The 21,782-nt window shown below is 31.7% G+C and overlaps 2 protein-coding genes across 6 annotated transcripts; both read left to right on the top strand.

Annotated features, from left to right (window-relative positions):
• Nucleotides 1–1,178: 1,178 nt before the first annotated feature.
• Nucleotides 1,179–2,513, top strand: LOC148237275 (AN1-type zinc finger protein 1-like). The gene is made up of 3 exons (XM_088181727.1): nucleotides 1,179–1,546; nucleotides 1,826–1,928; nucleotides 1,985–2,513. The coding sequence occupies exons 1-3, from the start codon at nucleotides 1,260–1,262 to the stop codon at nucleotides 2,495–2,497; spliced, it is 903 nt and encodes a 300-aa protein (XP_088037853.1). The 5' UTR covers nucleotides 1,179–1,259; the 3' UTR covers nucleotides 2,498–2,513.
• A 4,689-nt stretch (nucleotides 2,514–7,202) lies between these two features.
• LOC148237276 (uncharacterized) lies at nucleotides 7,203–21,646 on the top strand. Of its 5 annotated transcripts, none has more exons than XM_088206093.1 (6): nucleotides 7,203–7,359; nucleotides 7,826–8,008; nucleotides 19,630–19,843; nucleotides 19,915–20,102; nucleotides 20,171–20,307; nucleotides 20,637–21,646. In XM_088206093.1, exons 2-6 carry the CDS (start codon nucleotides 7,952–7,954, stop codon nucleotides 20,809–20,811), a joined length of 771 nt encoding a protein of 256 aa, XP_088062219.1. In that variant the 5' UTR covers nucleotides 7,203–7,359; nucleotides 7,826–7,951; the 3' UTR covers nucleotides 20,812–21,646. The 5 variants fall into 5 exon arrangements, with proteins under 5 accessions (XP_088062219.1, XP_088062222.1, XP_088062224.1 ...); XM_088206096.1 differs by having other exon boundaries at nucleotides 19,972–20,102; XM_088206094.1 differs by lacking the exon at nucleotides 7,203–7,359 and adding an exon at nucleotides 7,390–7,649.
• The last annotated feature ends 136 nt before the right edge of the window (nucleotides 21,647–21,782 follow it).

Below are 21,782 nucleotides of genomic sequence, written 5' to 3' on the forward strand. Positions count from 1 at the left end.
TACTTTGCTTCTGCTAACAACCAATTTCAAAAGCATCAATTGTTGGTAAAATAGATTTAAACAACTTCACAGCTAGATATAACTATACATGTTTCCTTTTTTTACTGACGTTAGTTGTTTTAGTATTAACATATTTTACCAGATGTCTTAAAATGTATGTATGGTATTAAATAATACTTAATTATTGAAATATTAACGCCTTCTTTGAGATTTGCACACCGTTAAGGGCCTCGAAACCAAACATTGAGTTATGGGAGCCGAATTTAGATGTGTTATGGCCAAAACTGGTCGGCGCAGAAATAGCGGTGTTGTGACGGCTCTCTCTCTTCCGGCAAGCTTGTAAGGGTTCGGACGCGTGCCGTCGCGCGTCCGCCCCATTCTTATAATGTAAACCGTAACCTCAAATAAATATACTACTGCAGCGGCTCAATCTGTGTCTCATTGCCACCCGCCATCATTACAGCCCCTAAAGAGTTTTTATTTATTTTGACTCAACAATATGGGCTCATCCGAAAATTGGATATGAAAATGCGTGCAACACAAAAAGGTACATCTTGACCCCCATCGTCTGACTGGGCATGAAGATTGTATTTCTAAATATACTTACTCCCGCGTCCATACATCACTGATGCCAGCGGTTTAAGAACGAGCGGATAGTTCCCGCTCGGGTTTTCCAAGCATCTTAACTAAAGTTGTTGTTTTAACGGGCATGACCGAAATAGACTAAAACATATTTCACGATTTATTCTGAGTATATTCGTTTTTGAATTCATGCTAAAAGTTTTTGTTGCGTAAATAAGATCATTTTATAAAATATCTAAGGCAGCTTCTATAAATTATGTCACAGGCTTTTCGTGAATTTTTACCCCCTCCCCCTAATGTCACAAGATTTTAGTGAGCCAGACTCCTGTTTGTTTTATACTGTCAATATTCCGCTGATCCCTCCCCCTGAATCTGTTACATAATTTATGGAAGCCGCCTTATACATTTTCTTAAAAATCTGTCAAAGAAGAAATTTAATTTAAATAACATAAAGATATTTTTGTATTTGCTAATAATTTTGCGCAAAAATATTTCTTTATAAATAAATACGTGTTTATTTAGCTATTATTGTTTATTTAATTTTCAATCGTATTAAATATAGTAGTATAATAAATACGGCGTTATGGCCAAATTGCATCACAAAAACAAACGTCACAGTGACATTTAGAACTCGCACAGCGCGCGTTATTTAATTTCGAATATCTTAATCAACCAGAATGGAATTTCCAAGCTTAGGCGAACAATGTTCAAACGCACAATGCAAACAACTCGATTTCATACCATTAAAGTGCCAATGTTCTTCGTACTTCTGCAGAAATCACTTTATGGACCATTGTTTATCAGGCGAATGTAAAGCCTGCCCCAATGCAAAAGACAGGCCATTAATAAATTCGAATTCTATTATATACAAATGCGAGACCAGCAGTTGCAAGAGTGCGAGTCTCGTCGAGATGGCTTGCGAAGTGTGTAGTAAACATTTTTGCATAGAGCATCGCTTTCACAAGTATGTTTATATAAGGTGATCAGACGTACTTCTTTGCCCATATTTAACCTCCTTAAACAAATATTTCTGAAATTATTTTTTTTAGCTCCCATATCTATTTTTTGTCCTCGGAATATAAATTTCCGAAATTACTTTTTTCTTAGCTCTCGCAACAGTTTATCTTTCTTGAACAAAAAATTCCAATATGGCCTTCTTATTTTTTATGTCCTTTGATCTGGTCACCTTGTTTATAAATAAAAATAATTAAGAAAATTTTAATTAAAACATGCCTTTTTATAGGCCTTGCTATGATTTAAATTCAGAAACAATTTTAACGCAGAGAAGAGACATTGAAAAAGAGAATCAACGTAATGAAAAAACTAGGCAGATGATTGAGGCCGAGGTTAGTATCATTTATAGTTGAATTTAAATTATTTATAAAATTAATTTTACTGATAGGTTACGGAGCGCTTGAGGAAAGCCGAGCAGACGTCCAAAGCTAAAACTGCATTGAAGATTCTATTGATGAAACTGAAACAGAAAGCTACTGGTGAAAAAAGGGTTTCTGCTGCCGATAGAATGTATTTTGCTGTGAAACGTCCTTTAGATATGACGCCTAAGATCTTACAAACAGTTCCTAAGGACATTTCGAATATTAAATATGATTTTGCTGATAGTTCTGTGAAGGCGGTATATGTATCGAAGAATTGGTCTATAGGTAGATCGATTGATTCGATCGCCGAAGTATGTGGTATTAAGAATGAGAATCATTTACCAAAATCGGCAAAGTTGAAACTGTTTAGGGAATCGGATGGTTTGTGTGTAGGTATGTTCGAAATGGAACTCACTATGAAGCATTTATTAGATACTAATGTACTCATAGATGGAGAAAGGATACATTTTGATTATATAACGATAGAAAATATGACTGATTTGGATACAAATGTTCCTTACTTTTTAAATGTTCAATAAATGTAGGAAAACATGACTTTTCATTTTATTTATTAACTAACTAATTTGGATCTGATAATCCAGAATGAGCCTTTGTTTTCTACAGATAGTTAACATCTTCCTGTCTTATTCCAAAATCTATCTGTATTAACATCTCGTATCGTTGTCCTACAATATACGACTGTCAGGACTGTTGTACGATATTTGTCTTAATAGTCTTCTGATTTTGATGAAGGCGGAAAAACATGATGATGAAAAAATGTTGTCGTCTTGTTGATTTAGAGAAATCGTATGTTAGTGTTCAAGTTAGTGCTCATCAAGTTTCCAAGATATATTCGAAAGTGTACTCTTTTACTTTTATGTTTGGGGGAACTCTTACATTTGAGTTATAACTGGTATGTATTTTGTTTTCTGTTCGTTGGTGGTGATTTGAGATTATTCGTAAGCATTGAAGGCTTTTGTTAAGAAGCTACGATGCTACGATGTAAGACATAATAAATAAATACAATTTTTTGATTAACATCAATCTGTTTTGTAAAATTACGCTCAATCGATAAACATTATTTTTCTTGAGTATGTGACGAACTTAAGTAGGTTTTTGAAATTTACGATTTACTGGAGCCTCTTTCGGCAGAGGCTACAGTGACCGAAATGTTAAAATTATCTTTAACACAATATCCAAATTTGGATATGACTGTATTATATTGTATTCATGCATTATTCTTAATATATCTAAATTTGTAACTGTCTTTAGATCTGAAATTAGTGCCATCGCCTGATTTTTGAAACTTTTTATTTCTGATAATAATTAATAAGAATTAATATCGTTAGGATATTTGGAGGCAAAATCATTAACTGTAAATTTTCTGCATTCACCGACATCAATTTTTCTTCTGTTAAAAGTTGTGTTATTAAAATATCTATCACTTTTTTAATTTCTACTATTAATAAAAAATTATCATCATAAGAAACAGATCGCAAAGCTTTGTTTACTCTATTAACTTCTTGCAATATTAAATTCCATGCAGATAGAGGAGTACATAAAAGTTTATTTGATCTAATTCCTTGATGGCACTTGCTCCTGTGGCCCATCGTGTGTCTGTATGACCTTTCAAAGTTGTTTTTAATACAGGCATTAGTTTATCCCATCTACAAATAGTCATCGAATTCACAAACAAATGTATATATTCTTTGAATAATTCCGAAAAATGTAATCATGCTAGCGTTTGAAGAAGCAGCATTTTTAGGAACCTAATTAAGCCACACAGTTCATTTTTCCGATTAATTATGGCTTGTATACCATTAAAAACACTATGTTATAGTATTCTTGACCTCTGATGTTCGAAATATCTAATCCATCTTTTTTTAATTTATTGATTATTTCATTGGCTAAGCTGCTACTATTTTTTTCTTTCTTCAATCGTAATAGACTTGATATTAATAACTACATATTGAATAATTTGGCATATTTTTTATTTTTCAATTTTTCAGTTTACACCCTTTTCATAATTCACCTGAGGCAAGTGCCTCTTTCGCCTCACCCTCGTACCGGTCCTGATATCTAGTGCTAGGACAGTCACTATTTTCAAAGTAGCAGTTCTTCATATTGTTCAGAGAAGTGGTTTAGCGCTACAAGCGATCGCCACATATTGTTTAAAATTGGTGCAATTTACTAGTTTGATAGCCACACTTAAAATCGATATTAAATATTTTGTCAAACTTTTAATTGAGAATTTAATAATTTATGCAATATTGTAATAATATGTGAATTTTTTTATGTAATTTATCGAATCTATGTTGACACGTGCGTGTGCCTACGTCATAAATAATATTTATTCAACTGGCGGAATACAGTGCAAATATATACGCGCCGTTCCTAATTTTTCAGCTCCGAGTATAAATAATGTGTGAATTTAAATCGTTACTCATTCAATGAAGTGAAAATATATTTTTTTAATCTACTGGTCGCTCTTTTACTCTTGTTTACTTATAGTATATTTGGCATTTTGACCACATGTTTTTTTGAGAATTTAGGCGTTTTGTAATGAAATCACATACCCAGTCCTGTTAATTTTATTTTGAATAGAGTAATAAAACACAGTGATAGCTTTAAATGTAATTTGCTCTATATATTTATTTTACTGTAGATTCAGTTATTATATTTCATTCCTTTTTCTGGATGGAGAGCAACCTTTCGATAGTAGCGGAGGTGCCTAGTAGACATAAAATATACTCCATATTCAATTATTCAAATATTGTGATCATTTATATTTTTGAAGATTGCAATTGATCTCTTTTCACTATATCCTTTTTCAGATTTTAAACACTAGAACTCTTATAACATATAACCACTACATCACGTTTATAACAGCATCTCAAATTAAAGTAATCAGGTGTTTTAAACGTCTCAGAAAAGTATATAATTTTACAATTAATGAAACTAAACCTGTATTTAATTACAAACCGGGACGAAAATATAAACTGGCTGGGATTATAAGATGCATCACAAATAGCCGGAAAAACGAAATTTTAACGGCGCGACGAGATTAGGGGTGACTAACAAGGACACCATTCCAGATTTTTCCAGAGGGAGGCAAAAGTTGGCTAATCAGTTATCGTTTTTTTAAATATTACGATTTAATTTTAATTCATGGTATTTTTCTGACCAAATTAAGGGGAATTAAAATCCATGTCAAAATCAATTTTGAGAAGAGAGCAAAAAACAATTATCACTTCTTAGAAGTCAACAAATCTACGTCAAAAGCAATAAAATCGTGTCGGCGCTGTCGCAGTAGAAACGCTGCGTTGAACAGCTTCTTCCAGGAGAGGAGCAAAAGTTGGCCAGTCAGTGATCGTTTTTTAATTTCTCCATTTCATTAAGATTCATAGTATTTTATTAAATGACATTCATTATTCTGATCAGATTCAAGAGGGAGGGCGGGGTCATTATTTAGAATCCACATCAAAAGCAATAAAACCATGTCGTCGCCATCGCAGTGGAAACGCTAGGTAATTATCGTTCATATTAAGACTTTTTATAACGATGTGACTCGAACGAAGCAAATCTAAACTGAATTTTGACCAATAGGAGAGCGCAAAAAATAAATATCACTTCTCAGAAGTCAAAAAATTCACGTCAAAAGCAATAAAATCGTTTTTGGGAGTATTTGTAAAAATTGATCAAATCAAATAATAATAATCAGCAAAGCTTTTTGACATGTAACAAACTTCATCTGAAAGGATTGAAAGGTTTACTGTATTTAAACACACATTTATAGAGTAATACGTTCTCAATCAATACACGGTTTTTTGTTAAGTGCTTGTTAAAAATTAGAACAGGATGTGTTACATTACATACAGTCTTTAAAAACCACATAAAACGGATATCCGTGTTTTGATTTGGTCGATTCTACTATGTTTAAAAAAATGTACATTGGCGAATGAGTGGTGATTATGACAATGAGACACAGGTTTATATTTGCAGATATTTATTGAGTTATAGGTACAGATAGATAGAAACGCCGATCGGCGAGGTACCGAACGTCCTTTCTTTTCTTAGTCAAGCAGGAGAACTGATGCTTTGCCTCTTTTCTGCTAATGTAATCGCGGCTTCACGTATGCCAAACATATTGGCTCCAACAGCAAAATCGATAAATATAATTAAATCACCAAATCATGTCTGTAGTTATAATTTATTATTAGTTTTTAATATATGGGATATAAAAATACACACAGACATCACACGAACAATAACAAAAACAGTCACACTTTATTTTTTAGTCATTGTAACAAATAAATACTGCCCTAATTAATTAAGAGCACGTGATAATCACGCGCTTAGTATTGTTTATAGTGAATACATATTTTTTGTATATACGTACTGCTGAAGCACGTAAGCTGAAGTAACTCATTATTATAGATATTTTATTATTATGTATGAACTAGTTCGGGTCTATTTTGATTGTTTAATTATCGCCATTACGCAAAGAATAGTCATACTAGATATTTATTAGACAATAACAAATAATCTGTTTCCGCCTCGAATCATGGCATTGGCCAGATGATCGAGAACAAGAAGGGCGAAAGACTTATCCTTGCTAAAAAAATTATAGTACACAAGCTTAAACAAGGCGTTCACTAAATTCATTTCCGTTTGGAACTTTCTATCACTTCGCTTTAGACTTGGAACCAACGAGAGATTTTTGAATTTGAGAATGGTTGGCGTTTGCCGAACCTGCACCAAGTGATGCTACGCCGAGAAGGACGAGAAAGCAGCTGCTTTTCACTTCACGTCAAAAGAAATTTGGCTAATAATAATTATCATTGTAAATTTCAAAACTATTGCGAATTTAAAAATAATTTATAATAAAAAAAAACTTTGTTTCTATAAAAATAAGTGGGCGCACCGCATCATTAACTATTATTTTTTCCCCATATTTTTGTATATAATTTAATTATATTAATATAGCTCGCATGTAACAACTATAATTTAATTGTCGCCTATGTTGATAACGAAGTATTATTTAAGTAATCGACTTTCGTACGTATTGATCTCTTCTTTCATACGTAAAATGTGTAACAATAATAATTATATCTCTGAAGGATCTATGAGGAAGATATTTTTCTCTCTATATCTGTATAGTTTACCCTTAAACTAATGAGCCCACGTCCGTCATATACTAGTGCTGCCCTGTACACTCGTACCATGGTAAAGTTGACCCTGTTTGGAGGCCAGAATGTCTGCGGCATGGACAGTCAGTGTTCGTTCGTTCGTGCAGGTGCTCGTGTGATCGTTTCGCACCGCAAGCTCGCTAGTTTCGCGGAAAATTATTATTGCAACGTGTGCAGAATTTGCTATTAAACCACCAGTGATAATATCTAATGTAATTATTTTGAATAAATATAAATAAACACATAAAAATCATCTCGACTGATAACTTTGTGCGCTATATAATAACACAATAATTAAAAACAGTGTCTAAATGTGAAAGGTTTCCGTGCGATAACGATTGAGAATTGCCGTATTATGTTATTTCGCTATAACTGTTATTATGTAGAATACATAATTCGATTAGAAACTTTGCATTCAAAAACTTTATCAACTTCTTTCTAAATTCCTGACATACTAATTAATCAACCTTGCTTCAAATCGACAAACAGTGAAAGTAAAACAGTATGTACAGTAATATTTCATTTTACACGGTAACATTGACATGTTAAATTTACGATATCGGCGTATAAAAACTACAATATAATGTGTAACAAATCGATTGTTTCGTTTCCATTTATTTTTAATATCACCTCCCCCATTTACATATTTTTTAAAAGTCATACTCACATTTATTTCAGTTTGGACCATTTAGTAAGATGACGTGAAAATATACTTTTGACAGTTGTGCATAGTGATGTTCCAAAATTTAATTAATTAAATGATTACTATTTCATTTAAATGCATTTAATTGGAAATGATGCCACATGAGAGCCGCCGGTGAAGAATTGTTGGCGACTTCGGGATCCATTTCACATCGCAAGGTAACAGAATACCAACAATAGATAAACTTTGACACTGTCACCCTGAAACTATAGACAAGATCTAACCTATGCTTATGTGTATGTAGGGTTGCCAGAGTATTTCTTTAAACGATACATCTCTTTTTTGTATCGAAATGTATACCTCTCAGTATTTGTATATAAAGAATTCTGGCAGCCCTGTGTGTGAAAATTCAATTTTTACATTTAAATTTATTCACACAGTCGCGCGTTGCGTTCATTTAGAATTCGCATCTCGTATTCGATCTGTCCTCAAGGACTTTGAAAAAAAGGATCAAGCGACATTTTTACTAACGGAAGCGAAGGCCGCCGAGGTAAAAATGCACACCCGTTCGTATTTAAACAAATCTCGTTTTCTGCGTATTTCAATTGAAGTTGTCGAGATAAAAAAAAATACTAACCGGCGTACGAAATTTGCTCTTGTCTCGTGTGTCCGGTTTTGTAACTTAAGTTACACAATTATCCGACGGTTTTAATGAAACTTTCACCGTTCGATATTTGGTTATTTAGAAATATGTAAGACTATCTCGTTTATATTAATAATATATACCTGCCAATGTTATCGGGTTCGCTTTAAATTACACCGCCGCAAAGTTACAACACCCATGATAAGACAATTGTGTTGTGAGCCACATGCTCGATTCGGTGAAAGGGAACTCAGATAGACATGAATTTTCGATCGTGCGACATTTTAAAGAGTCGAACTTTCGTGAAATTATTTTCATATAAAATATGCATTAACATAATATAGCGATTGTAGGTACATGACTTAAATATGAGTTTTAATGAAATAAAAATGTTATTTTCATGTGGCTTAGATTAGGATCCACACACATATATTGTTGTTTTTCAAAATAATGCTTATCAATATAAACGTAATTATAGTTGTAAAAATAACTTGCGATAACAATGTTAATAAAAATAAATTTGTCGTAACAAACGTATTTATGTATCGAAAGTATATTAATATTTTTTAAAGATTAAATCATGTAGTTCGGAATAGCAGATACTTGTTAAATAACCATAAAACCTAACTTTATCATAGATATATGTGTCATATTTACGATGTGTCTAAAAATATCACAATTCAACAATAGTTAGGTCAGGGGTCGGCAGATTGCTGAGACATAATAAATAAATATGAGCATCATAAGCTATAAATATATTTTTACAAGCCTTGCGGGTTACAATAAATGAGATATTATTACTATTTTTATAATATTTTACAAACAATGTTATCTTAAAAGAGTATTTGTATGAAGCTCATTTGGACGCACAACGCAAACATTTTCCCAAAAACTGATATTGTAAGTCAATTTAACTGTTTAGAGAGATTTTTTTAGCTATTTACTCAAAATCGATGTTTTATTTCCTTATACAGACTATATTTATGATAAAAATCTCGAGGCCAATTTGACGGAACCGCGTATTTTTTTATAAACTGCCATTTCAAGTATGATATTTTATTGTCCGTGCAGCGCAAAAATCCTGTAAATTTATACAGATTATATTTCATTAGATAATTTATTATATATACTATTACCGTTCATTCTATTGTATATCTCTATTATTTCCAATATATTGATCAAAATACTATATATAAATACATTCATTAATATACACATGTATGTACATCCATCCTAATTTTTCTTTCTTTTTTATTTAAAACTGCTCTCAATCTTATAATTTGTTACTTTTGAAATATTTTTTGCCCCTCCATATATTTATATATGTGTATATAATTTTTATCCCACTAAATACAAAATTAAACACGTTACTATAAACTACATATAATTTACAATTATCTATTTAAATTAAACCAAAGAAAAAACAGTAAAAGTATGAAATATTGTATGTTAATTTATATTAAATACAATTTTGATACACCTTATTTGCTGATACATATTTATACTCTTGATACCGCAAGCTGCATTTTTTTCGGAGGTTGTAGGTTGCCGATTATTGATTTAAATTTGTTGATAACGAGTTATAATCAGAAGCCATAGAAGATTTTAATAAACAACAGTAAATAGGCAAACAAAGCATTTATATTATAATCTATATAATTAATAGTTGTTATTTAAATCAATAATTGATAAATTGTGATTATTTTGCTATTGAACATCCCTACGATTCCACCATTTGCATTTTTTCCAATGTTGCCAACGCAAAAAGGCCGTATAGCACAGATCATGAACTTTCTTTACAGTTGATCAAACAACCCCTTCACTCATGAACTTACATTACTTTCACTCTCGCTTTCACCTTTTATGAGATGCTTTTTTAATTTTCGATACTACAAAAAGCCCGAAATCCGATCGTTAGCAAGCGGATATTCGCTAAAAGGTCCGCTTTTACTGGCTGTGTTGCTAAAATGAGGTGACCTTAACGCCACGTGGTCGATTTCAATCATGTATCGCGAGAAACGTCAGATTCGGTTTGAAAATTCGCGCCTCGTTGCCATGTCGAAAAGCGAAGAGACGTTTTGACATTTGCCCGTAAGCGTTACGCAATAGGCCATAAGCTCTTAACCTGATTTAAATACACCCAATCATTCAAAACAATCTAAAAAATATGAATAAATTATTTTTTTGTGTATATTTACCATTGTTAATTATTTTAATTAGTAATGTGATTCAAATCGGGAAAAATCTTAAAAATTCAGTGGATAGAAAATCTATTGGATAAATTAATATATAAAAAATATTGTTATTAGATTCTGACGAGTGACAGATATACCAAAACATTATAACGATTAACTGCATTTATATTATTAACCTTTAATAAATTATTTTAAATAGACTTTCTAATTTTCAAGTAGACTGTAGAACAATTTTGCCACAAAGATAAGTTTAAAGTTTCATTAGGTGCATTGAAAGTTTTATGGCTATTTTTGCCGGGTTTTTCGCAACTTATTAAGACAAATCTTGGTGGAAAAATATGCAATATAATATGTTATTCATGTTTCATTTTTTTTAAATTTCTCGATCTTTTTTTATTGAAATATGATTTTATTTTCTCCCATCAAGTTTTTCCATATACTAATATTAATTGGTATTATTTGCTTTGTTAGATATTCAGTAACATATTTAATTTTTTTATGGTTATTACTCCTAAAGTAGTTTGAAAACTAAAATATAGCGATAAAATTCTCTTCCATTTCTATGTTATATCGTACTTTCCCTTTCGTCTAAAACTGTCGATATAACAATGTAATAAAATCCAATTTATTTGTTCAACATTCAACAGTTGTAAACTGCCATAGCGATGTTCCGATGATTATTAATAACTGCAATTAAAAGCAAAATATCATATTCTCTCAATAATAAATGCATGGCGTGTGTTCCGCATTAAAAAACGCGTTTGTAGGAAGTGCTACAAAATCAATCTAAATCATCAACATGTAATATTAAAACATTATTACCATCGTGTTATTGTTTTTTGGGTTAACGAAAATCGGAAATGCGTTCCGCTACTCGAGCGCCATTAAAATTGTTCGCATTCCAATACTAATATGTATGCGATATTGTTATATTACGGCGAAGGTCAATTTACATATAATGAGAAAATATTGAAAACGAACATGATCGAGATTCGTGTGTCGAAACTCCTTGTAACGGCATTTGTATGTGCGCCATTGAGCAGTAGTTGCAACGGGTTACTTTCACTTCAAAACGGTTGTTTTATTTTATATATCCACCCAGACGTTGTTGTGGAACGATGATTCGATGAAAATGATGTGATCGACGTGGAATCGATTGAAACAGGAAGCAGCGTTCAAAAGCGTTTAACCCATTCAGAATCAAACAATAGTTGAATATTTGTTTTAAAAATGAATTCCGCTACTGAACTTGGAATCCAATACAAAGAGCTCTTATCAAATACTTATTATTTTAATAACATTCTTACGTTAATGGTAGATGTCATTCTTTAGAATGTGAACTATTAACTTTTAGTCCTTTTGTTCATGTAAGGTATTGCTTCTTATGCGAATCTTCTAGAAACACTCAATAAATGCCGTTTAATTAATGTTCTCTCGGATACCCAATCGTATGTTTTACGCTGACGATAAAAATTAAGAGACAGCAATAAATCAAATAGTTTTATGAAACCCTTAACAAGTAACTAGAGTAAACTCCAAGATTAATTTTAATCTGAAAAATATTTCTTATTTCATAAAGCATCTTAAGTTCACTTATAAGATAGTAATAAATATTGTTTTATTGAATTCAATGATTTTTAAATAAAAAAGTATTTTAACACAATTTATTTTTTTATCAAAAAGGATTTATTTATTCTTTAATATTGATATTGTCTTCTTCAAAGTTCGTACAGTCTTCAACTCACTCAGAGATTTTGGCTTTTTCTCCTCAATGGTTGCAAAATATTGGCTTAGCAATGTCTTCTTCATCTGCAGGAACAGAAAATAGGCTCTGGAGTTAATCTGGTAAATACTGTGAGTTTTGCATAACGACGATGTCATTTTTGTCCGAAAAAAAGGTGCAAAATCCTAAAGTTGTTTGTCTACAATTTTAATCGTTTTCTTCAGATTACTGCAAGATATTCTTTCTTATTGAACGTATGCCCCCGTGGTCGTAATTCGTAGTAGCATATACTGTTTTAATTAATAAAAAAAAAACATGAATGAAAATTTTTTAATTAATAAATAAAAACATAACTTGCAATTAGATTGAACTTGACGTGCTTTTTTCGGGCTTGACTCATCGTTGTGCTGGTGTGAAAACGATTGTACACGTGTTGATGTCAAAAGCTTAGATCAATAATTTGATCTCAGAAATTTATTTATTTAACAAACTCTTTATTCCATATTTTTTTAAAAAAGGAAATCGCTGAGCGTGACAAAATGTGTCGTCAAAACTTGGCTGTCAAAATGTGTCGTCCAAACACAAACTACGCGTCAAATGTGTCTGACAATGAACGTGCCAATTGCAGAATTAAAAATGTTGTAAAAAACAGAAAAATGTTATTATAAAAGATAACATCATTGAAACAACATAAAAATCACAGTGTAATTGAATTGTCTGTATAGTGTAATATTTGCATTATCAAAATAACCCGGATGAGGGTTAAATAAAAAAATTTAAATTCATACATGAATTTACGCGTGAAGATAAAATGTACATATAGAGATACACAGAAAAAACATGTTATAATTTAATGTAAATATAAACGGTTATCGCGTGTAAAATGTCATTTGTTTCTTCGGTCTGGAAAGGTAGGTATGTCATATTTATATTTAAAGGTTATCTGTTAGTTAATCGTACGCACCGCGAATATATTGCGATATTTATTGAAAGATCGACGAAGAGGGGGAAGATCATATCAAAATTGACGAACGCGTTATTTTTTGCGCTGGTAACATTACGATACAAATGTCAAAATTTATGAAAATAAATATTGCGATGATTAATCATCAATTAAATATAATAATATATATTGTTTTTGATCGATATGCATTTATATATGTAAATATAATCGTTTATTAAAATTTCATCAAGCAAATAAGTTGGCCCTAAACAAAGACTATTATTAAATCATTGGCCACGCTTATAATGACTATATAATTAAAAATAAACTGAGCATATGATTTAAATTACTGACCATACATTATTTATATTGACAATTTTAATTTTATTATTTATTTGAATTAAATATTTTACTTATTCATTACTCTAGTATCACTATGGTGACCAGAAAAGCAATAATTAAAATAGCAAAAGAGAACACTAAAAATAAAAATGTTATCACGAAAATTTTTGTTTGAGGGGGACAAAGAAGGACAAATTGCAACGAACCTAAAAAAAGGTTATCACGGAAATTTTTGCTTAAAGTACATCCCTCAATTTTTTTCCCGGGAGCATAATGAAGCACAGATTGCTGCGAGAGCTAAAAAAGGTAATTTTAGAATTTGTTATTCATTTAGGGATACCACGGGAGTTAAAAAAAAATTTGTTCAAGGCGAACAAAGTATAATAGAACAAAAGGAGGACGTCTGGTCACCTTAGTGATACAGTGGTGATTAATACCTGAAAAACCTGGGTTTGAATCTCGTATCAACGTTTCGTGTTATCTTCTCATAAATTGTCATTTTGGCTAGTAATCTCGCGTTTTTGTTAGTGTAACTTAATTAATTAAATAAGCAATATGTATAGTGTTTCATCAAATACATATATGTAATATGTTTTTCAGTTCCTAGATCTAGTGAAATTATTTTGTGTATATTTTTTTCTGCATTTTTATCCATAACGCAGTTTTTTAAGATTTAATTATTTTTCATTGTTTTTTATTAAATTAAATAAAGTTAATCTATTTTTAAAACTTGACAAGTTAAAGTGCATTAGTCACAGTTCTTGGTGAAATGTGTATTTTACCAGGACTTTTCAGGTTATTATGAGTATTAATTATTATAGGTTCATAAATTATTAATTTATTTTTTATAACAAAAAGAGCATAAGTTTTAATTCTATATATTTGGAGCTTCTATCGTGACTAAAAATGATTCAAGAACAGGTCTTTAAACCAATAATTACAACAAATAAAAGCTATGTGAATATACTAGACTGTAGACTAGGGCAGAATTTCTTTGTTGAGATGGTGATGTCGAAATGGCAACGCCGAAACCTCCCGATCCCTAATTATACTTCATTTACAGAAACAAGAAGCATTAGAGTAATCGCCAAGGAATTTCCTGACTTGAAAGTCTCCCAACGAAAGCGGTACTTCCTCCATCATTCAACCGGTAACGTCTATCACGTATCATATTATACATAGACACATATTACGCAACGAGCCTTTGGAAAATGTTAGACTGCACATAATGAATTGGCTATGCGCGCCGTTTTATCGGAATCAACACAGGTGGAACTAGTTTTGCCATTATGCGGCGAAAAGTGATGGTGTGAAATGTTGGAGCAGGGCGCGGCCGACCACTTTAAAAAGTCGATTTCTTCTTATGGCGGTCACGTTCTGGCCGGTCGGCTAGGTAGTCTCGGTGGTCGTCGGTATTTAGTCCAGATTTCGAGACAAAAGTTCCGGTTGGACTCCTCGCGCCGTGCGACCTCGCGGCGACATTCTTCGCGCCGTTCCACGGCTCCTCGCGATGAGGAGAAATGCCTCGATTCCCGGAAATCAATCAGTCGATTTCGATTTCGTTGATAGGATAGCGTTCATTCATTAAATAGAGGGAAAAAATGTAGAAATGAGAGATCTGCTTCGTTTGGATACTTCTGGGTATTCAATCACTTTGATGAAAACCGGAAATGACACGAACACTAATTTTGAAAAGCGTGATATGCTAGACAATGCTATTGCAACGTCCTATACGTTGACACAAAATTACATGCACTTGAAAACGCAGAAAAAAGTCACACGTATTATTCGTAAAATTGTCAAATTAGTGATTTTTCATTATCTTGATAGGTTTAATTAAACAATGCCTTTATACAGAAAATAATTAAACAATCAAACATTTAAAAAAACAGTTATAGTGAACGGCAAAAATAGACGAGTAAAACACTACCTATTATTTTTCAGCTCCTCATAGCTATCATGAAACATATCCTTGTGTTTGGCAAGCTCGTTGATAACCTGGATGGCTTGTACATGAGGAGCGTTCTTAAACGCTGGCGTCTTGGTCACGACGGGCAAGAATAAAGCATGCGATCGCGACTCTCTAAGGCACTCAAAAGCTCACAGCTGAAGGTAGCCGAGCATTGACAGATTGTCGACACCGCTCCTTGGTAAATTTTAAAAGTTTTTTATTGAGTAGACGCTACGTCAAAAATGCAATGAATTGCATCCTAACGTTCATTTGTTATAAATAATCTGGCAATTGACATAGTAATCCACGGGAAATTATGTGATATTTGAAAAATAAAGAATAGAAAATCTAGATAGATTAGATAACATCTTGGCAAAAAAACTGAATTCACTACTTATATAAAGTATTATAAAAAGTAAATCTAAAGTATTATAAATTCTTATCTAAAGTATTTTCAAACTATCTGAAAAACTTATATAATTCATCCAATTAAAAAACCTGGAAAATCAGATAAAATATCTCCATTAGTCTTTTATATTCATTTAAATAGTTCTTACAAACATTTGGTCGTCGTTTTGTCAAGCTAAAAATAGTATGCAACTATTATATTTTTATGTTATATAATTTTCACTATTTTTTATAGGATACATAATAGTTTATCTGTTTTTTATGTCTCGATATAATGTACTTGATTGTATATTAATAAATATTAAATAAAAATTGACAACTATATATATATTTTCGATTTAACATTTTCTACATCCGTATTGAAACGCTCTATAAATCTCTAAAACAGCAGCTAAGCTTATTAATAAACAACATAAATAAATATAGTTAAAATAAAAAAAAAACAAGGAACGATTTGTCCTTGAGTGTTAGTCTAATCTTTCGATTGGTTCGTGAAAAAATTGCTCAATGACGCGTTTTGTTGCTCAAACAAAATTATGTATTCAGTTGCTCTCTGGCAGGGATAGTCAAAGTGACAGAAAAATCTGAAAACATACCTTATCCATTCCATAGATTCATATGACTCAATTAAACGTTAATTTTTACCCATCGGCGGATAATTGCTATCGACTATCCATGGATATAGAAAAGGGGAGAATTGATTGCATATTATTTTATATAAATATGTGGATGTGATAAAAATAATCGCAAATGGCCGATAAGCAAAAAACACCTTCGCAACATATAGTGTGTAATAATAAATTAAATGCGATAACGTGATACTGATGGTCAGTCATTGTTTTAGCTCAATTTGAGCAGTTTGCATTGTTTTTTAGATATCATTATATATGCATATTTTTAAAGCAAAATATTTATTTATGAATATTTCATTATTATATTTGCTTATTAAGTTGATATTTAGATATAGATACGTGACGGATCATTCGTTGTAGAATCTCAAAGCTCAACTTAATTACTGGCGACTGTGAAGGTGACTGTTGCGCTTGACCAAATCTGACGATTGAAGTGAAAAGGTTACTTGACTGCATTTTCCGGACATTAATGATGTCGGCCTAAAGGCCGGTGCCAGTCGACCACACGCTGAAGTTCGTCGATTATAGTGTGGGAGAGCGAGAAACCCCTCTTAAGGTTACCCAAACCCTTAAGGGGAAGTGAACTCTCGGGCTGGCCGTCCGAGGTAGGGCACGAGGCACTACTTATGACGAACAAAGCATAACAAAGTAACGCAAGCAGGGCTAAAGGGCTCGGCCCTGAGGGGAACCGAGGGCCAAAGCTGCGACTTAGGCAAAATATACAACCCTCGAAGATCAGGTGGTGGTGTTATGACAAGGATGATACGCAATGCATGCAATACAAAGCGATGCAGGCTAGCCAACGAGAGCACGTCTTCCCGTACGATCGGGAGAAATACCAATGAAACTTCAATAAAATATGTAGTACTACGGGAGTGGGTCCTGTTCATCCGGCCGTCACAAGCTGGGTGCCCGCTCATAGGGTTGGACTCGTAGGGAGCAAGTACTGGTAATGGCAGTGGATACCAAAGTCGGATACATCTGTCGGCCTAAAAGTCTAGACTCATACTGTGTTTATTTAGTTCGAGATAACTGAGCTTTATCAGAGAAACAGAGAAACGATATAATAAATATAAATATTGCATATGCTTAATTAATTAGATAAAACGATGTTGCAAAAATTACAAAAAAGGGGCAAAGCGAGAAGTTTTAAATACAAATAGATTTACTAGTTGTAGAAATATGGTTGAAATGTTGGAATGGTTGGATATTCAAGACATATTAAAGATTAATGTTTTATTATTGATATATAAATTTAAAAAATAATATGTTAACAGTGTATTTTAATAAGTTTATAATAATAAATAAAGATGTACATAGATTTACTGCTAGAAATAGGGATAATTTAAGGATAGATAGGTATAAAAAAATGAGTACGGCCAGGGGAATATTATACGAAGGCTTGAATTTATATAATCATATTCCTGGTACATACCGCAAAAATAAAAACGTAATGGGTTTCCGCAATGGAATAAAGAAACACCTTCGTACTTCAATAAATAATTATAATATTGAAGTCTTTTCTTTACTTTGTTTCTGTTTATATTATATTTTTATGTATGTTTTGATTATATTTGTCTAGCCTAAAAACAATTATCTATTTTAATTAAATAAATAAATAATAACATTTATTCATAGCTTCTATCAGTTTTTGGAATCCTTTGGTTATTTTTAATTGAAAACTCTTTCATTAACAAACCATCTTTCTTCTATTTGACAACCCCTGCATCAAAATAATTCGCCCGTATCGCGTACGATTAAAAAACCGGTAGACATTTGACCCTGTTACACATTACGTAAAACTATCATGACTCCATTTTACCGATAAAAGAGCGGCTGTATCGATTGTATTAGCATTAGGTTTTTTTTCGGTACTCGGCCACAGGTGTTGAATGAAAGCTTGTGATTAGTAATTCACCCTTTGAGCGCTCGCTCTACTTTGTCGCCGATTAGAGAACCGGTGTGACAAATAATATGAATTATTGAAATAGTTATCCGGTAATTATTCAGATAGCGAAGTGGTTTTTTCGACGATTGTCGTAGAGCGGAAGAATGGTAAAACTAGTCTAGATAAAGGCATTCTCATTAAGCGAGGCTATTATAGAGCTGTCAAAGCGATCAGCTGTTATTAAAGGAACAGTACTAAAAAATCTTGATTTTAAAAACTTATACGATATAGTAACGCTATAATTTTTATGACAACTCAAATTTAGTGTTTATGAGATATTTTGAGATTTTTATAATACAATTTTAAAATATGCTTATAATAACTATTCTACTATTCTATAAAATAATATATATATAACGATTGTTCAAGAAATAATCCTTTTATCCTATATTATTGTTTATTTTTGAAACATTTTTGTCAAGTAATTGTGAAAATAATTTCTGTTAAAATAAAGAGATGAGTCTAGAATTTATCAGTTTAATAGTGCAAGGTTTTAATAGCCCTGCTGCGTTTTGAGTAATATTGATAAACTTGACTATGAAATAATAATTTACATGATATCTTTTAACTCAAAGGCGACATTTCAGCTTTTTCTAAGGGAGGAGCAAAAGTTGGCTAGTCATTGGTCTTTTTTTAATATCTAGATTTCATAGTATTTTATTAAATGCTATGCATTATTTTGACCAAATTTTAGAAGAGGCGGTCATTGTTTAGAATCCACGTCAAAAGCAATAAAATCGTTCCGTCGCGTCGATTGGAGGCCCCAAGCGTGCGCATACCGTAATCCGCCACTTGATAGAATACATTTAATACAAACATACAAATCTAGGCCTACTGACACCTGTATCTTCCTGTATCGCACCCATAAGTTTGCGCTCAAAAACTCGCGCATTGCATTCAAACCCTTGTTTTTATGTTAGTGTAACTTTTAACGATATTTAATCAATGAACTTTAGTCGTTTTTAAAAATCAAAAACAGATTATAATCAATGTCGGGCATTGTTTTGTACATTATTATATGATTATATACATATATTTTAATTTTTAATTTTAGGAATCCATGCCGCATCAGGGAGGTGAAGCCGCTGGTAGAGAAAGATGGTGGAACAACAACAACACATCCGGTATCGGTGGTTCAGGAGCAGATTCTCCAGGATCCGGCGGATCAGCTAGTCGAATACAACTATGGCCCGACGACGACGACGATCCTGATGTCGAGATAGATGACGACGACCAAGGCGGAAAGACTTCCAATAGTAATTTACAAGGTACGTTGTAGAATATAATACTTGTGATTGTATGTGAAAACTAATTCAATACATATACAACAATGTTTTAGACGAGGAAAGTTCAGGTAGTGAGGGTCGTATTAGTAACGGTGTTCGTTCCAATTCAGGAAAGAAGGTATGGAATAACACAGGACGGAGACGTAGGACTGCGGCTTCGGCACGGGAGAGAAATTTGAGAAGATTGGAGAGCAACGAGAGAGAAAGGATGAGGATGCATTCTTTGAACGATGCGTTTGAGGTATATTTGATCATTTTTATGTTATTATGCAATGTTTAGGAGTTGTTTTTAAAACTATATATTTTTAGCAATTGAGAGAAGTGATTCCTCATATCAAAATGGAGAGGAAGTTATCTAAAATAGAAACGTTAACGTTAGCTAAAAATTACATAATGGCATTGACGAATGTTATTTGTGATATGAGAGGCGAAGAAAAGCATTATACGTAAGTGTGCTATACATAAAATGAAAATATATATTATTTTACAATACTAAATAATTTTTAACCAGGATTATAGATGTCACTGAAATTTATTATTTTACTTGAAATAAATACATAAAATAATTTTAATTTAAAATATTTTAATAAATATATAGTATTACTATAATTTTGGAAAACATCTCAAATTTTATCAAATTCTTCATATATACTTAGCCCATACCTGTTAACCAATTTATCTTATCTGCCGCGTTCTGGGGTAGTGTGTGTAATTCGCATACGCACAAAAAATGTTAAACTTGTATCTTATTACAGATATAATAATATTATTACAGATTTGTGGATGCTGATGAAGATGGCGTAGAACCTACATTCGAAAATAGAAATAGATCATCGGAAAACAATAACAATTGTCCGATGCAGCGAGATCTAGAGATGAGGAATCTGTTTCAAGTGCATCACTCAAATGGAACGACAGTACAACAAACTGATTTGAAAAATATGACTTAAAATTTAAAGTGAATTTTGTGATTATATAATCAAAGTGGACAATAATTATATGTTTTTTAAATGTGTAAATAGTTCAGTTAAATATTGAAATTATTTCTAAAAATATATAAATGTCATTATAATATATTTAAATCTACATATGTATATATATGTATATATAATTATAAAATTGGCTCACATATCATTAAAAATCTCATTTAACGACAGTGCATTTCAACACGTGGATTATGTTACCTTATTTAGTATTAAACACTCTTAAGACGAATGGTGCTTATGAAACCAAGGAGTTATTTATAAAGCAGTTAGACAAACTTAGATAATCGTAGCTTTGAGAAACGATCTGGCATTCTTTTGCGTATATTATATAATTTATTTTGATATTTATACGGCCATATTGTGATAATAAATGTGATTTCAGCGATAGACAAGTAGCCGTATGAACCTATAAGTGGTTGAGTCTGTAAAATAAATGAAATGTATTTTTTTACCATAATTTTAGAATATACGTGACAATATGAGAGCATCTATAATATATTATATAAAAAACATTGATTTAAGGATTTTAATGTCATTTTGATCTCCACTTTATTTTTGATAAATCGATTAAAGAGTTTAGTTACGAATATTCCTATTATTTTTAAACGATTTAAGTTTATGTTTTTTTGTGAAATTATTATTTTTGCGAATAATATTCCTTTTTGTTACGTTGTGTTTATATTTTTACAATTGTGTAAACGAAATAATTAATCATGTTTGCGTTTTTAGTTGTAAATTTGACGATTGATTTTAATTTAATGAAAACGATGGTTGTGTATGAAATAAAATGTTTAATTTGTATACATTGTTTTATTTTAATTAGTTTACTTGAAAAAGTTAATTAATATCGCAGTTGCCTTAGCCTTAAAATATAATTGTTGAGCAATTTTGTTATCGAGGCTATATAAAAACGCACAATGAATTATAAATAATTA

This window comes from Plectrocnemia conspersa, unplaced genomic scaffold, assembly GCF_051122295.1.
Source record: "Plectrocnemia conspersa isolate PC_06_02 unplaced genomic scaffold, ASM5112229v1 ptg000002l, whole genome shotgun sequence".
Classification (NCBI taxonomy): Eukaryota; Metazoa; Arthropoda; class Insecta; order Trichoptera; family Polycentropodidae; genus Plectrocnemia; species Plectrocnemia conspersa.

Excerpts from the sequence above, each read along its gene's own strand:
- LOC148237276 (XM_088206093.1), top strand. The coding sequence starts at position 7,952 with ATGAGAGCCGCCGGTGAAGAATTGTTGGCGACTTCGGGATCCATTTCA. Across the intron at positions 8,009-19,629 it reads GATCCATTTCACATCGCAAG|GAATCCATGCCGCATCAGGG; the intron begins GTAACAGAATAC and ends TTTTAATTTTAG. Across the intron at positions 19,844-19,914 it reads TTCCAATAGTAATTTACAAG|ACGAGGAAAGTTCAGGTAGT; the intron begins GTACGTTGTAGA and ends ACAATGTTTTAG.
- LOC148237275 (XM_088181727.1), top strand. The coding sequence starts at position 1,260 with ATGGAATTTCCAAGCTTAGGCGAACAATGTTCAAACGCACAATGCAAA. Across the intron at positions 1,547-1,825 it reads ATAGAGCATCGCTTTCACAA|GCCTTGCTATGATTTAAATT; the intron begins GTATGTTTATAT and ends GCCTTTTTATAG. Across the intron at positions 1,929-1,984 it reads GGCAGATGATTGAGGCCGAG|GTTACGGAGCGCTTGAGGAA; the intron begins GTTAGTATCATT and ends TTTTACTGATAG.